Source organism: Lytechinus variegatus, chromosome 14 (assembly GCF_018143015.1).
Source record: "Lytechinus variegatus isolate NC3 chromosome 14, Lvar_3.0, whole genome shotgun sequence".
In the NCBI taxonomy this organism is placed as follows: domain Eukaryota; kingdom Metazoa; phylum Echinodermata; class Echinoidea; order Temnopleuroida; family Toxopneustidae; genus Lytechinus; species Lytechinus variegatus.
Window position 1 is genome coordinate 17380194 of NC_054753.1, and position 17247 is coordinate 17397440.

At 36.4% G+C, this 17247-nt stretch overlaps 1 protein-coding gene across 1 annotated transcript; it reads right to left on the reverse strand.

Moving 5' to 3' along the window:
* Positions 1-861: 861 nt before the first annotated feature.
* Positions 862-13374, reverse strand: LOC121427152 (monocarboxylate transporter 4-like). Its single transcript, XM_041623401.1, has 5 exons — positions 13108-13374; positions 12068-12291; positions 6424-6570; positions 3176-4090; positions 862-1898 (listed from the first exon to the last, which is right to left on the reverse strand). Exons 2-5 carry the CDS (start codon positions 12264-12266, stop codon positions 1756-1758), a joined length of 1404 nt encoding a protein of 467 aa, XP_041479335.1. The 5' UTR covers positions 12267-12291; positions 13108-13374; the 3' UTR covers positions 862-1755.
* Between the last annotated feature and the right edge of the window lie 3873 nt (positions 13375-17247).

Consider the following 17247-nt stretch of genomic DNA (forward strand, 5'->3'; position numbering starts at 1 on the left):
ACACTTGTCCCCCCCCCCAAGAAAAAATCCCAGTGTGAAAAAATGCCCTTTATTCAAAATGAAAAATGCCTTTTTTTCAAAATGAAATACCATTTTTGAAGTAAAAACTAAGTCGTTTTACGTTAGAAAATCACAAATGTTTCGGCTCGCAAATCAATTATTGTTTAGTAAGGTACTCGTCCTATTAATAGTTACAGAAATCTATAGAATATCCAGTTTTCAGGTTGGAATATCACAATTTTTGGGCTCATGTTTCGCACTCGTATCAAATATTGTTTATGTAGGTACTCATTCGGTTCCTGGTTACGAAATTTTGTTTAGAATGTCCAGTTTTCAGGATAGAATATCACAATTAAATTTTCAACTCGCGCTTTGCACTTGCAGTACTCGATTGGCCGGGGAAATATTTCCCAGGGATATTTTCTTTTATTCATGAGTCACTAAATGCAGTCTTTCACAGATTCCTCTACGGTCAGTATATAGCGCTTCGCGCTCGCGTTAGTACTTTACATAGATACACGTATTTTATTCATGATTACAAGAAGTGCTCGGAATGTTTACATTTCATGTCTCATTACATGAAATACGTCCAAAAGTTTGATCTCGTGATTATCGAGCTTGCAGCATCTCACAAGTAATCAGCTACATATAATTGAAAAAAGGCGAGTTTTATAACTTTATCATATAATATGATCTTATAGTTTTGGCAAGAAATGAGGGTTTGAAAGCTCAAATAATGGATTTCAGATCTTTGTATTTATTGAACAGATCATAAGACGTAGAGTCTGTGACACCACACAAAACACTGATTTGTTTTACGAAACTTCCATTGAACGTTAAATTACTATGATGAAATCTATCTAGGATTTCTCATCTTTAATTTGATATCACCTGCTTAGAATCTATTGAAAAGATTTCATAATCATAAAAGCAATAATATTATAAAATAATAATCTAACTTAAAAAGAAGACTTCAATATTGGACATTTCAATATTGATCACGCTACAACCCTGAGCTCTGTGCCGCCGGACGACTATACCAGATGAATAATGGAATGTAGTTTGATGGATCATAATAGTACATTCTTCCTTATAGGAGTGAAACCGAAATAAAAATAAACTGGAGTAAGATCGCGCCAAATCCAAGACATAGGTGGATGTGCCGTGACCGAGTGGTCAAAGGCGCCCAGAATGTCCGGGATTCAGTCCCCGGTCACAGTACCTATGCCCGTGAGCAAGGAATTTATTCGACAGTGCTCTTGCACTTTGGAGGTGCCATGGCCGAGTGGTCTATAGGCGCCTGGATATACATAAAAAGTCCGGGGTTCGATCCCCGGCCGCGACACCTATGCCTGTGAGCAAGGTACTTAATTTACAATGCTCTTTTATCCTGCTTCAAATAAATGGAAATACTATATACATTATTTGTAACTAGGTGTGTGCTTTTTTGGTAAAAGAAAAAAATCCTCTTTTATCTAAATAAATTGAAATGCTTTATGCATTCTTGGTAACTAGGTGTGCTCATTTGTTGTTTTTTTAGAATAAAATATATTTAGAGAGAGTATTCTTAGTGATAGCATAGCAGTCATAAAACAGTCCACAACAATCAGTATACTAAATTATCTTTCCCCCAAACTGGAGGCTATTATAATGATAATTCGTTATCAGTTTAATGTCCATCTCAAGGTAAAAAGAGAAGAAAAAAAACATGATTTCCCAATTCAAGGTGTACAGCGTGTACAGTTGCTATCAATTTCAATCTCCATCCGACGAGTTCGCTGTCATTCTCCTGCGATAGGCGGCATAAAACATTGATGTAGTCATCGTGTTTAGGACGAATACACCCCCCAGAACTAGGAAGACGGTAGTGAAGGATCGACTGGCATCTTTTATGAACCCTGCATGTAAAGTGAAGTGAGATAAGAAGTGTAAGATTGTTATTCATAGTGGAAATTTATTTAAATCTATTCATCTCCCCCCTCTTTTACCATTTCTTTGACCCGTGTTATGTCAAAAAAAAAATCACGACCAAGCCTTTTTCTTCGTTTATTTTATCTTATCAAGTCAAATGAAAGTGAATGACCAGATGAAAATCTTTGTATATCATCTTCTTAATTCAAAGAATATTGAGTGACGAGATTTTAGATCATTGGGATTCATCTTCTTAAATCTAAAGAAATTGGGTGCCGAGATTTAAGATTTTCGAATAAATGTCATATTCTTCCTCAATGGAAGCTGGGTGACGATAATTAAAATCTCTGAATTTCATCTTCAAAATACATAAGACATTGGATGACGAGATTTGAGACCTTTGAGTGACATCTTTCTAAATCAGAGAAATGTCATATCTCTACATGAAAGGAAACCGAACGGCGGTAGCTTATCTCCTAAAATCATATGTTATTGAATGTCAAGAATGTAGTTCTCTGAATGTTGATTGAGTGACGAGATTTGAGATCTTTGAAATTCGTCTTTTTGAATTCCTCAAACTGAGTGACGATTTGTTAGATTTTCGAATGTTATCTTCTACTTCAAAAGAAGATGGATGACGAGATTTGTGATCTTTGAATTTCATCTTCTTTCTCAAAGGAATTTGATAACAATATTTAAGATTAATATTTTCGAATGTAATCTCCCTTAAATAAAATTGGATGACGAGATTTGAGATCTTTGAATTTCATCTTCTTTCTCAAAGGAAATTGGATAACAATATTTACGGTTTTCGAATGTCATCTCCCTCAAAGGAAATTGAATGACGAGATTTGAGATCATTGAATTACATCTTCTTCCTAGAAATTGGATGACGAGATTTGTGATCTTTGATTTCATCTTCTTTCTCAAAGGAAATGGGATAACAATAAAGTAGCATGTGAGCATATCATAATAACACCAGGGCTCCGTCTTACAAACAGTTACGATTGACCCGATCAATCGCAACTATGGACGGCCAGCAACGTCAACACATAAAATGCATGTTTGTTTTAAAAAATTCTAGATATAAATGTGTATCCATAAATTCATTGATTTCTTCACAATCTGGTGTATTCTCCTTTGTTTACAATGGACATTTTACAAATTTCCTATAGAAGAAATTGTGACACTGATGGATTTCCATAGTGTTACGATTGATCGGATCGATCGTAACTCTCTGTAAGACGGGGCCCAGATGATTTACCTGACATGAAACCGCCAATCATTCCTCCCATTCCAGCCAACAGACCCTGAAGACCAGCAGCGAAAGTAAAGTTTTCGGGAGCGACAGCATACTTTGGATAGGCAGACGTCGAAACGAGACAGGTAAAGAGACACCAACCTTGAGCAAATGCCACAGCGCCCATCTTGGGAAAGGTATTAATAAGCGGATCAAGCAGAAATGTAATTGCTGTGATGATGTTGAAGGCGAGCGATATGACTATGGCGTTGCAACCAGAGTAGATCAACGCAATGTAAACCAACCGTCCCACGATACCCCCTGCACCGGCCAGAGTTGATAAGAACACCGCCTTTGAGCCTGGGATACCGTGCCATTCGGCCCTGGGCACCAAGAACAGAACCCAAGAGGTCAGTCCATACATGGTCAAGAAAATAGAAGGAGAAGAAACGCACATGAGAGGTTCTTTTATACAAATGCAACTCTGAAGCCATGATCTGAATTTCTCTCTGGTTGTATCGTGACTATTTTCAAGGTCCGCTTCAGGAATTAGATTTCGGTCGTCTCCATCTTCCATGAGTCTACGATAAGAGTGTGTCCGCTTTCTTGAACTCGAGGAATAACTTGTAGATGGCCTTTCTTCATCCGGAATCACTGTAGGCATCTCCTCTGTCTCCTCATTTCTGTTCTCTTCTACACCATCTGTGCGATTTCTTAAAGCAACGCTCGCTGGAATAGCGTGCAAACTTAGACCGCCTAGAATGACCATAGCTCCGACGTAGCCGTATGCGCTAAGAGCCCTCTCCACAATGTAAGGTGCAATAAGGGCGCCTGTGGTGTTCCCCATGTTGGCGATCCCAGCAGCCAAAACGTAACTCCCTTTGAAATATTCGTTCAGCATGATTTTCGACGACAGGTAACCCATGGACAACCCAGTGCCTGGATAAAAATAAAAGAAAGTTTAGGTAGCTTTAAGTAGACATTATCTAACAGGATACACAGTTGTCAGTGGGATCACTTAGCTTCTGAGAAAAATATATATATATTTCAGGCAAGCTTTAAGACGGCTTGAAAGTTACGGGAGATAATGATATTGATCATATTCGTCCAATAAAGTTAAAGTTTTCACTCGTTCACCGATAATATACACATATTTTATCACACTCTAATTCGGATCGATATTATGATATACCCCTTGGCCCAATAAATACATTTTATTGCCGGAGAGTAAAACTAATCTATTCGGATTACAACTAGTTGCCGATCTCATCGACATGAATGATATACTGGTACCCATGATTGGGATCCACTGATCTATAAGATCTACTAGTCAATATGTTAGAAGGATCTCTTACATCGTTAAATGGGTTAGATAGAATAAGCTCTCAGTATTTTTTTTTCACTACGTTCTTGCCTTATATAATTGTGTTTTTTTTTATTCTCATTTTGCTACAATTATGTAAATCTGTCTTGAATTAAAATGTTGCATGGGGGAAGCAGTGCTAGAGTCATAACTGACTGAATTTACGAAAGAGTTTACACACAACAGCCTGGTGTCAGAAGGTTTCAAGCAAACCAAGAATGGAGGGGCATGCCTTTTAGTGGCAAGAAAGGTTCGTCCTTCCAACCCCTTGTCTTTTCCCCGTAGCGGGCAGTCAAATATAATGCTGTACATACGCGTGACCAAGTAATTTCCAAACACCCCCTAAACGAACTTTTTATGTGTGCGAAATAACCCCCTAAGCAAGTTTTTCGCAGGCGTTATTCACACATTTTGGCCCCTTAACAAGTTGTCATCAAAATATGACGCGGGAAAAAAACGTGGGGAAAAAACATACCCTAAACACGTTTGGGGGTACACCCTAGTACGTTTGATCCCGCGATTTACCATTGACTTTCAAAACCACACCTTTTTTTTTTAAACTCGATGTTTTTATTCCCTTAACGAGGTCTAGTTAAAAGTATGGGGTTCGTGTGCTCCCATGTGATACAAGTTGGCATTAGAAATCGCCGATAATGCGCAAAAGTCTAATAATACCGTCTAAAGTGCGAATGGTTCCGTAGTTTTGACCCTAAACATTTGAAATCAATGTCATTTCCATCAAACTTTCTCGATTTATAAAGGAATATATTCTAAAGACATTGAAATATTTAAAATATGGGGCCCATGTGCTCGTTTTAAAACTATCAGTGTCCAAAGTGTTGCGAGTTGGCATGATAATATTGGAATCCACCTAACATGCGCCGAGAACGTGCAAAAGTCTAATAATAACGTCTAAAATGCGAATGGTTCCGTAGTTTTGCTCCCGAACAGTCAAAATCCATGTCATTTTCATCATACTCTCTAGATTCGTAGAAGAATATATTCTAAAGGTATTAGATATGAAAAATGTGGGGTCCATGTGCTTGTTTTTTAACTATCAGTGTCCAAATTGTTGCAAGTTTGCTTGAAAATCGCCTAAAATGCGCCAAAAAACAAGTATGCAAAGGTTTCATAATACCTCATCAAATTTTGCAATATGATTAATATTTGTATCCGTAAGATTGGTAATCTATGTTGTTCGCTGATTTAAGTCTAAAAACACTCTCAGTTCTTAGAAATTGCGGGAAAGATACTCAACCTCAAAAAATTAAAATTTCAATAACAAACTTCAGAAGTGAAAGGAATGCTGCACTTTTTTTTCAAAACCCATGTAATTTTTACATAACTTTGCAAAGTTGTAGAGGAAGGTATACCTAAGAGGTGCAAACATTAGAAATATGGATTCATGTGCTTGCTTTCAAAGTATCAGCACTCTTATCAGAGCAAATTTGCTTCTTAAAAACGCGCCAAAGCTTTGTATCTCTGTGGAAAAATTCCGAACCACTTTTCCATTTCTTCAAACTCAGGGTCATATTCATCATACTTTGCACCCTACAGAGAAACTATTTTGAAATTGTAGAGGAATGAAAAAAAAACAATTCCAGTTTATTAGCTACATAAAACGCATCGGATCTGCAGTTAGTGCAGATAAGAACAATCAGCTCATATTACCTACAGCTGATTAATCACCAGTTCATCTATTGTGACCTCAGCGCACAGAGTGTAAAATATGCGCAGATCATGATGCGCACAAACATAACTACCTTTTGTGGGTACCCTCTAAGAAAGCTCGCGCAGACACAGAATTTGAAAAACAAGCCACCGTGTGGTGACAACGGCTTGCCCTCTCCAACCCATTGCCCTAAACTTTCCGACGCCAATGTCGGTAAGGAAAGATGGAAGGACCTACCTGTGATTGCAAGACTCAAGGCAAGTGCTGGAATGGATGAGATCATCCCACCGGTCACAAGACAAGCAGATGAGAAGATCGCACCGAGCAGAGCACACGTCCGCGGTGACATCCAACCCTTATCCAAGGTATAGGCAACGACAGGACCTGTGATATGGAGAACATACGCGACGACTAGATCTTAACTCATATAGAAAAAGAGCAAATTTACTACAATTGTCAACTTCACTCTTAAAATCAGCCAATGTTTTGGTGAAATTGTGTCTGACCATCCTCATGATCACTGGCGTAAATCCGGGGGGGGGGGGGGGTGGGGGGATATATCCCCCCCACACTTATCGAGGAGGGAGGATGGCCTGTACAAACATCCCCCCCACTTTTTACGAAAGAAATGAAAAAAAAAATCACAAGAGATAGTTGCTTTATTGATAAAAATTCTTCCTAAAATACCGCTTAACAAATAAAACAATATTATTGAATCATAAAATGCAAATAACGAGCCAGTTCACCATTCCAAAACGAAATACTTATGTCCTTATTATAACATTGAAGAGAAACCCTCGTTTCTTCCAATTCATCAATGTTGGGGTCTTTGGGAAGGGATGAAGATGGAAAGTCAATTTCTTAATGTAATCTCTAATAAAACCATTGAACCATCATGGGGTAAGAAAAATAATATTGGAGGGGTATTTGTAATATGGACATACAGTGGCGTAACTACGGGGGCACATACCCACCTCCCTCCCCCCACCCCCCCCCCCCCCCCCCCCCCTCTCCATCGGCTGACCCCAAAAAAGGGGAAAAGGAGAAAAGAGGGAGAAAGGAAGAGAAACGTAGTGGGAGAGAAGAAAATATTATTCATTACAATGTTACATTATATTATAATTATGTTATGTTACATTACATATAAAAAACATTTTTATCATAACTTTATGAACATAATTTGCCCAGGGCCTACGTCTTCATTGTTCCTGGTGCTCGCATTGTCTGTTTAACGAGATAGGCCGATATATTCCTAAAGTACTAAAACATTCCGTTTTCAAGTCAATATAAACCAAATATATTTCCTAGCACTTGAGTTATCATTTTATGTAGTGACATATGCTTCTTTTACATGACTCAAAAAGTGATTGCCCCATGTTAAGGTCTTCGTATATATGAAACATTTCCTGTCCGTGATTACGTTCGCATTAGTGGATTGGTGAGGTATGTCTGCTCTTCATGAATTCCTAAAATCAGTCCTTAAAATGTTCCTTCTGATGATCTGAATATCAAAAATTTTCAGTTCGCGCTTCGCGCTCGCATCATTTAGTAAATGAAATACCTATATGGTCCTAGTTAATTCCTACAAAGAAACCTTAGAATGCCCCACTTCAGGTCTAAATTGTCAAAATTTTCAGCTCGCGCTTTCGTGCTCGCAATATTACATTAGTGAGATGCGTATAATAATCAGGATTGCAATGACTACAAAAAGTGTTTCATGTGTTCAGATGTAATTCTAATAAAATCAGCAAGCGCTTTGCACTCGCATTAGATGACTATGGTGAGATATGCATAATCTTAATGGAATCCTAAAATATATTCCTTAAAATCTCGCTGTTTGGGGTCAAAATATGCGAAAATTTCAGCTCGCGCTCGCTTTATTTAGCAAGACAGGTTCCTATCGTGATTACACAAATTTGATTATAATGTCCCTTTTTAGGTGTGAATTAAAAAAAAAAATCAGCTCGCGCTTCGCGCTCGCATTATTTGATCAGTGAGATACATATCCGTTTAATGACATTGTCCTTAAAATTTCTCATTTAGGTCAGTATAACTATCAAATGAGCGCCCTTCGCGCGCTCACTCAGTGATTCAAAAATTTTGCTGGTGCCCCAACAATGCCATGACAATTCCTTGCATATCTAAAAACATGATTGCAAAAAATGCCAAAATATTTCAGTCATCCCCCCACCCATCAACACGGATTTACGCCAGTGCTCATGATCATGGGGGAATCGCCAAGACTCAAGATCAACCCATTGTCGTGTTTACCAACAGGCTTGTAATAATGACCTTCATATTAGCCATGCAAATGTTGTCAAGTCTAAAGATATTTAATCATCAGCACTTTTGTCCAATTATTTTGTCCAGTAATTTTGTCCAAACCATTGTTAGAGTATAGCCTAAATAATGGGCGACGTCTGAGTATTTGCTCGGGGGAAACGAATTATGTGACGTAATTATTTTTTCTTCGATGGCATGATAAGGATATCAAAAAAAAATCACGACCAAGCCTTTTTCTTCGTTTTTCTTTGTCCTTTTCCTTTTCTTATCCCTTTCCTTTTTTAAATGCTACTTTATATATCGTATGGATTTTCACCCCCCCCCCCCCCCCCTTCCTATCACTTCGAAGAAACCCTTTGCGCCTAGTATTTAGATACCACTGTCCAACAGGTCACTTGAGTATAAGATAAAAAAGTATCGCTGTTGTATTGTTTCCAAACAAGGCCATACATTATATTTTACTCATTTTCTCACCCTTCCATCATTCCCCTGTATTACTGTAAATCTAGTTTGCTGTACAATTTTTAACATTTTGATAAAGCGTGGTAAACCCTGTCTACGAACGGTAGAAATAAAATAAAATATAAAAATTGAGAGAAAATCTCCGAAAAGCACACCTTATAGTGTGTGCGCGCGAGCGTTGGTGTGTGTTTGTTTGTGTGTGGGTGGGTGTGAGGGCATTCCACCGGTTACTTTAATGTAGAAAGGGAGATCAGACAAGGTGACCTATTGTCGCCCTATTAGTTTTTGATTGCAATAGAATTACTGGCACATGAAATAAGAAGAGACAAATTCATTAAAGGGATAAGTTTTGAGGAGTATGAAATAAGATTTTTTTGAAAAGACACGGATTCAATAAAAAGGTTGCATTTTATTTTTGAAGAATATGAAAAAAAGTCAGTGGCTTAAAGGTAAATATGGACAAGACACAAGTTATGTACATAGGTAAGGAAAATGGGAAAACAAATGACCCTGTATATGTATTTGGCAAATACACTCAGCAAAAGAAGCTCCTGGACACTTATAAAAGTTAAAATATTCCATATAGATATTTGATTAAAGGTAAATCATTGTATGTCATCATGAAAATATTCCTCTTCCAGTCTGACATGACATTTTCATGTAAACAGTCATGCATGGGTGGTTACATGCTCTAAACAATTTGGAAATACTAGATGATTGGCATGATATCGATAATTCAAGACATTTCAACGGTTTTAAAAATCCAATCATTTTCAATAATAAGAATATTTGTATAAGAAAATAAGATGATATTTGATAAAGATTTATTAGAAAGTGTGTTAATTAAGGTGGAACATATCATTAACAATGGAAATGTTACACCAGTCGCATTCTTTTTTAACCTTGGTATGGGAAGTGATCTTTTGTTTACGATAGGAGAAATATATTATGCAATTCTAAGTGATTGGAGAAATGATTTAGGTTCGATACAATTTTGTGAAATAGACTAAAATTAACTATAATATAAACTTGCTTCTGTTGGGGAGGGAAATTAGCTTTAAACTTTAAGGACAAGTCCACCCCAACAAAAACTTCATTTGAATAAAAAGAGAAAAATTCAAGAAGCATAACACTGAAAATTTCATCAAAATCGGATGTAAAATAAGAAATTTATGGCATTTAAAGTTTCGCTTCATTTCACAAAACAGCACATCTCGGTCGGTATGCAAATGAGGAATTGATGGCATCACTCACTATTTCTGTTTTATTATAATGAATGTGAAATATTTTAGTTTTTCGTCATTGTCATGTGAAATGAAGTTTCATTCCTCCCTGAACACGTGGAATTCCATTATTTTAACATTTGTGCTTCAGGCAAGGAGGCCGTAATCGTCAAATTCGTAAACTTGAATTAATAAATAATCAAAACAATAAAAAAAGAAAAAGAAATAGTGAGTGACATCATCGACTCTCTCATTTTGATGTAACTGGCTCGTTCATACTATTTTGTTAACAATAAGCGAAACTTTGATCTGTCAGAGCTTTCTTATTTTACATCTCAGTCTGATTTTGATGATTTTTTTAGCATTGTGCTTGTCTGATTTTTCTCTATTGATTAAAATCAACATTTTCCTGAGGTGGACTTGACCTTTAAGGAGGTACCATCAAGAAAAATATATGATTATTTTATTAAAGAATTGCAAAAGTCATATGATTTTCAGAACACAGATGGACAAGATAATTATAATTATACAGAAAGAGAAATTGGTGAATTAATTTTAGACCAGGAATAACTATCAATTGGGAGACAGAGGGAATTTCAATTCAAGCTACTGCATGGGGCAAGTTAGAGTTAATTTGTTTAGATTTGGAATTTCTGTTCGTAATCTCTGTTCGTACTGTAAACGGGAAACGGAAATATATTCAGATATATTTTTTTCTTGCTTAAAGGTTAAACTGATATGGGAAACTTTGATACAGCGATTTGAATTAGATGAAATAAAGGACTTGAATTGGCGGGATATATTTGTTGGTTTGTCCGGCAATACAAATAGAATGAAAACTTATAATACTATTATCTTCATGTTATAATATATATAATTTATATTTAGAAATGAGGGGTATTACCAACCATTGACGATACACATAAACTTATTTTAAAATATAAGAATGAAGAAAAGAAAATAGCTATTAAAATGGGGAATTAAGGGCGGCACTTGCAAAAATGGGAAACAGTAAAATTATGACAAGGTTAAGTTTGTCTTTATTTACTTTTAATATATGTAATGCTTCTCCCGTGAGCTTGTTATATTCAAAATTGTTCATCGAATTGTTTTGTACTTATAAACATGGTTTATTTATGATGAGTGGGAGAAGGTATTCTGGACAGTGGTGGGTTGTGTGTGTGTGTGTTGGGGAGGGGGAAATTTGGTCTTTAAGCATTTTTATAATGACTGATTTCATTTTTTTCTTTTAGATATAGATGATTCATGATTATATCAAGTTAGTGAAAAAAAGTGAAAATAAGAAATGTTAAGTATTATGTGATTTGAAATGTTAAAATTAAATGTTATGTAACTATTTATTCATAAAATCAGAATAAAAACAGTATTAAAAAAAATTAGCGCTACTTTTTGCCCAAAACGATAACTGAAATAAATGGTCTCACTTTGTCTATGTTTTGTTTTGTTTTGTTTTTTTACAGAAAACTGAACTAGAAGGGCTCTGTGCTGGCAAAACCTTTCATAATTATGTCACCACTTTAGATATACTTGAGTAGATTTATTGTGGTCGATGCTAGCGCCAAATAATAGGCCTATTCACCTTCTGAAGTTCTGAATGAAAATCCCAGTGGGTGCTTTTTTCAATATGATTCCAAAATTGAGCATTGCTTTTGTGATATCCCGCTCTCTAGGCCACCTTTTTCTTTGTCAGTCTGTTTCCCTCTCATCCTCCTCTAATGCTCTTCCGTCTTCTTTCTCTCTCCCTCTCCCTCTCTCTCTTTACCTCACCCCTCTCTTATTTTAGTGAAATATTTTGTAATTCAGTTATACAAGCCGCTATCATATTTTCCAACCTCAATTAATCATTTTGAATTAACTTGAATCGAATTTAATTGAACTGAATATATACTCACTTGCCAGATATATGAGGGATGAAGGGAGACTGCACACGAAACCCAACGTTCGTGCGTCGGTTTGAAGAACCACTACCATGACAGGAATCAGAACTCCGAATGATTTGGAGATTGAGACATCTATACAGCTAAATGTAAACTTACTGAGGAGAATGGCGTACCTCCATTTGTCACGTGAGTCTTGCATTTCTCTCCCCATCTTCCTTTTGAATATACACTCAGAGCTAAGGTGAAGAGAAGATAGAACATAAACAGTACACAAATATCATAAACACTAACTACTTTTGTTATTATTTAACTCCTCTTCCTCCTTTCCCTCTTCCTCCTTGGCTCCTCTTACTACTACTACGTGGAGCGTGGAGCGTTGTGGCCCGGTGGATTAGTCTCCGGACTCTGAAACAGAGGGTCGTGGGTTCGAATCCCAACCATGGCGTAATTTCCTTCAGCAAGAAATTGATCCACAATGTGCTGCATTCAACCCAGGTGAGGTAAATGGGTACCTGGCAGGAATTTATTCCTTGAAACGCAGTGCGCGTAACAGCTGCACTGCTATATAAAGCCAGGGTAATTATGCTGCATATACTGTAGAGCGCGCTTAGAGACTTCTGACAAAGTAAGTGTCAAACGCTATATAAGCAAGTATAATTATTATTATTACTACTACTACTACTACTACTACTACCACACCACCAATACTGCTGCTGCTGCTACTACTACCACTAATATTACTACTGCCACTACTGCTGCTACTTCTACTGATCCTACTCCTCATACTACTACTACTACTACTACTATTACTACTACTACTACTACTACTACAAGTACTACTACTATACTACTTCTACTACTACTACTACTACTATTACTTCTACTAATACTACATATATTACCACTTGTTACTGTCACTAATTCCTCCATTTGAACTCGATTGCTCACTAGCAGTTTTTAAGGAATTACTTATCTCAACTGAATCAAACTATTAACGAAAACCAATAAAACGATAGGAAATAACCAAAGTTGATTCTCAAATTTCTACTTACCTATTGCTGACTTGATCAATATAATTATGTACCAATAAAGTCTTCCACTAATACAAAATCCTCCTTAATATTTTCTGCAGTGTCCAAACACGTGAACACTTAACCCTCTTTTCTCCACGCACCGCAGCATCCCCACATGTCTTTATTCAAATAGGTGGGCGTAGATATTGAACTATTCAGCCAAGATTATATCTAGTCACACAACCAGCACGAAGCTATATAGAATTCATATTTCTTTCATAAAAACTGATTATTTGACCCTACACTGTGTCCTTGTCGGGTCGTGTTCATTATCCTCTTGACTGCTAATCATGAAATGTACCATAATCGGGAGAATAGAATAGTGGTTACCATATTATAGTAGGCAAACATTCACGGAGCTGTGTCAAAGCTCTATGCCTTTATTCATATTTTTTTATATTTTGAATGACAAATACACGATATTTGAGGGTGGAATTTGTTATTCTAAATCTAGGCTGACTAATCTACAAATCTTGTTCTTGTCATTCTAAATACCACGATATTCCAGTGGCGTAACAGGCGGGGTGGGGAAGGGGTCAAGCGCCCCCCCCCCCCCTGGCAGAGTTCACCGGGAAAATAAAAAAAAACGGGACAAAGAATAAAAAGGGGGGGAAAGAAAGAAAAGAATGAAAGGGAAAAGGAAGAAAAAGAGGAAAGGGAAAAAGAAAGGGAAAAGAAAACCAAGAAAAAAAACATTAAAAAGGAAAACGGAAAGAAAACGGGAAAATGAACGAAAGAAGGACATGTGAGAGAGAATAATCCTTTCTGATATACAAATACTTTAGCATTAGCATGATTAGTAAGACAGGGAAATTCAATTCAATTCTTTTATGTTTCATTTCCATTCAAAACATGATACAAAGTAATATAAAACAATACAAATCAGGTACAATTTTACAGAAGGGCATTCTTACTTCGTAAAACAGACAAAAAACAGTAGGCCTATAATATAGAGCATAAATGGAAATGAGGGGATCCACTAAAAAGCAAAGCTTGTAAAGTGTGGATACTCTTGCTCGGAAATGAAGAAATTATAGTCGACTTATTATATGCGTATATGCATGTATTACAGGAAAGAAAAGGAGAAAAAAGAAATCATATTGATGGAAACATAATTACTGAACAAATGCAAAGCTTTTCACACAAAGAGGTCTTCGTTGTAAGGGATATGTTGCGCAAGACAGAAGAAAAAAAAAACAGAGGGGATGACAAGACATATAAGATAAGACAAACAAGAGACAGGACAGTAAAAGACTACTATTTTTTAAAAAGGAGTAAAACTAAGAAAGGGAAAGGGCTGACCATGAACCAGCTTGATCTGGTGAAATAGCAAGATATAACTGGACTATAGATGAAAAAAGATAAAATAAAGGGGAAAAATGTAAGGATTATAATCATGATAATGAAGTGTTAGTTCCGTTGCGAAGAATAATAGGAATTAAGCAGGATAAGTTTGAGTTTACGTTTGAATGAATTTAAGGAGACACTGTCTTTAACATTATTAGCGAATGAGTTCCATAATTTAGGACCGTTGAATAGGAATGTATTTTGGGTCAGTAAAGTTCTGTAAAGTGGAATGTTAAGTTCGTCAGAGTGTCTCGTGGGGTAGTTATGATAAAATTGATTTTTAGGGAACATGGCATCAATAATATGGGGAAGTGCATTGTTATTATAACTATACATGAAGTGCCCTAACTGTATACAGGTCTTTGACTTTCAACAGTTTACTTTCTAGAAAAGTGGGTCCGTATGAGAACGGAAACGTGTACTATGAATAATACGAAGTGCTTTCTTTTGCAAAAGCAACAATTTATCTAATAAATATTGATGGGTATCACCCTAAATAGAATCCCATAGTTTAAATAAGGTAAGATTAAGGATGAGTAGAGCATGATTAATGATGTGGAGGGAATGCAAAATTTTAGCCTATTAATAATACCAATATTTCGTGAAATTATTTTGGATATATTTTCAATATGATTTTTCCAAGAAAGTTTACTGTCAACAGTTATTCCAAGAAATTTGGTTTAAGGTACCATTTCTAATGGGGTATTATCAAACATAATGTTCCTCGGTATCTTGCCTATAGAATTACTAAATAACATGTATTTTGTTTTGTTAGGGTTCAAAGATAATCAATTGGCTTTCTCATCAGAATCCACAAACTTTAGTTGATGTTATTAATTCTGAACTTATTAATGAATCATCTGCAAACAAGATAAGGGATATTTTGGATGATCTACAATAAATTAAAGATGACAAAAAGGCAATGAAACTGAGCGGGAAATGAAGGTAGAATGGAATGAGCCAAATTCTAAATTGGAAAATAAAGAAAAGGGACAAGATAACAATGCCGGGCTGCCGAGGATTGAAGATAACGAGCGGGAAGAAAGATGGGCGGGGGCTTTGTCCAAGAGTGAAGCCCCCGTGCAGTGGGGGCTTTTCATCATCTATAACCTTTAAAGGGCTCTACAACGGGCCCCTATATAGACCCTTCCTGCATTAAGCTTTAACTGGCCTACGGGGGGGGGGGTGGTTACACAGCCAAGGGGAAATAAAAGAAAAATAAAGGAGGCAGCGAAATGAGATGAATGAAATATATATATATATATATATGACATGTATTTGATATGATGTATAAAACTACCACATATTTCAAAAGGCCATTCTCTTTCTGGCTCGTTTCGCTTTTTATAGTGTGCCCCCTCAAAACATTTGGATGATTACGGTACACAACTGCAGTGAAGCACTGTTGTATGGATGATTTTGGACCATGGCCCTAAAAAGTTCTACGACCAAACAAAAAAAGGAGGAATAAAAGAAAAGGTGTATTATATTTGTTTTAATATCATGTCAAAATTTATCTACATGTTAGATTCTCATGAAAAGGTGATTTTTTTTTATCTCGCTCGCTCATGACTTATATTGAGCAACCGTCTTGCCACAAGCGCCATACTTGGCCCCCTCGAGCATATAGCTTCGCCCTGATGCGCACAATCATAACAAAAAACCCGTTGACCCTGGTGGAAAAAAGAGAGAGAAAATGAAAGCGAGAAGAGTAAATTATGATATTACCTTTTAACATTGTGTCAAAATCTATCACAAAATTGGATTTTTGAAATAGAAAAGTCAAAGTTTATGTATAAATATACACACACACATGTATATGTATTGGGGCGATACATCATATCGCCCCCTCAAAATTTTTTCCTTATGACGCCATTGCCTGTTCCATGATGACCATTACTTTAGTATATATTTCACCTAAACTGCCACTCACATCGATCAGTAGATCATGTGTTCTTTCTATACATGCTATAGGAGGGCATGTAATACAGAATTTTAAAGAATACATCATGGATAAACAAAGATTGGGCTATGTATCGCCATAAGAAAAAGCAAAAAGAGACATTTGGGGGTATTTTATATTCCATCAAAGGAAAGGTTGTTTACACATTGTGACATCACACATCCTTGTCGCATTGCCTATCGGAGGATATCAATAGAATTAGTGATCGCAATATTCCAATACTCATAACTTTCTCATTATTGGACCGATTTTTCTCAAACTTTCTTTGTTCTTATTCTTTGATTTTCCCTGTTCCAACACAAGCCTACGTATTCTAAAGGTTTCATTCTCCTTTAATCATGTTGATAGCACTAAAGTGAATCATTACCATGATTTTGGACGATAAAAAAGGAATTCCTACAAAAATGTCTGACAACGGAGGAAAAGGAAAAATTGGTCAAAACAAACATGATAAGTGTTATATCTGTATGCAATCTGTTTCGAACCCAGTTATGCATGTGTATTAGTTTTTGTGTGATATATCAGTGATTTTATTTGAAATGAATCAATTATTAGAAAATTGTCTATTTTCTAATTGCCAACACTTGTAAGGATGCTCATAATCATGGATCGATAAAGTGAACGCAGAGACAAAGAGAATCAAACTAAGGAATAACACTTAAAAAAACACCTTGAAAAAACCCCACATCACCTCCCCCTCTCAACAGGACTTACGACATCAGCGAAACACCGATCCTGAGAGTATCTCGTCCATAGAGATAATAGGTAACGCGCCGGTTGTAAGTCATATAGGGGTCATGGGACAATTA

Coding starts and splice junctions, on each gene's coding strand:
- LOC121427152 (XM_041623401.1), bottom strand. CDS start 12,266: ATGGGGAGAGAAATGCAAGACTCACGTGACAAATGGAGGTACGCCATT. Junction 6,571..12,067: donor ATCCCTCATATATCTGGCAA/GTGAGTATATAT, acceptor TCCATATCACAG/GTCCTGTCGTTGCCTATACC. Junction 1,899..3,175: donor GATTGGCGGTTTCATGTCAG/GTAAATCATCTG, acceptor CTTTACATGCAG/GGTTCATAAAAGATGCCAGT.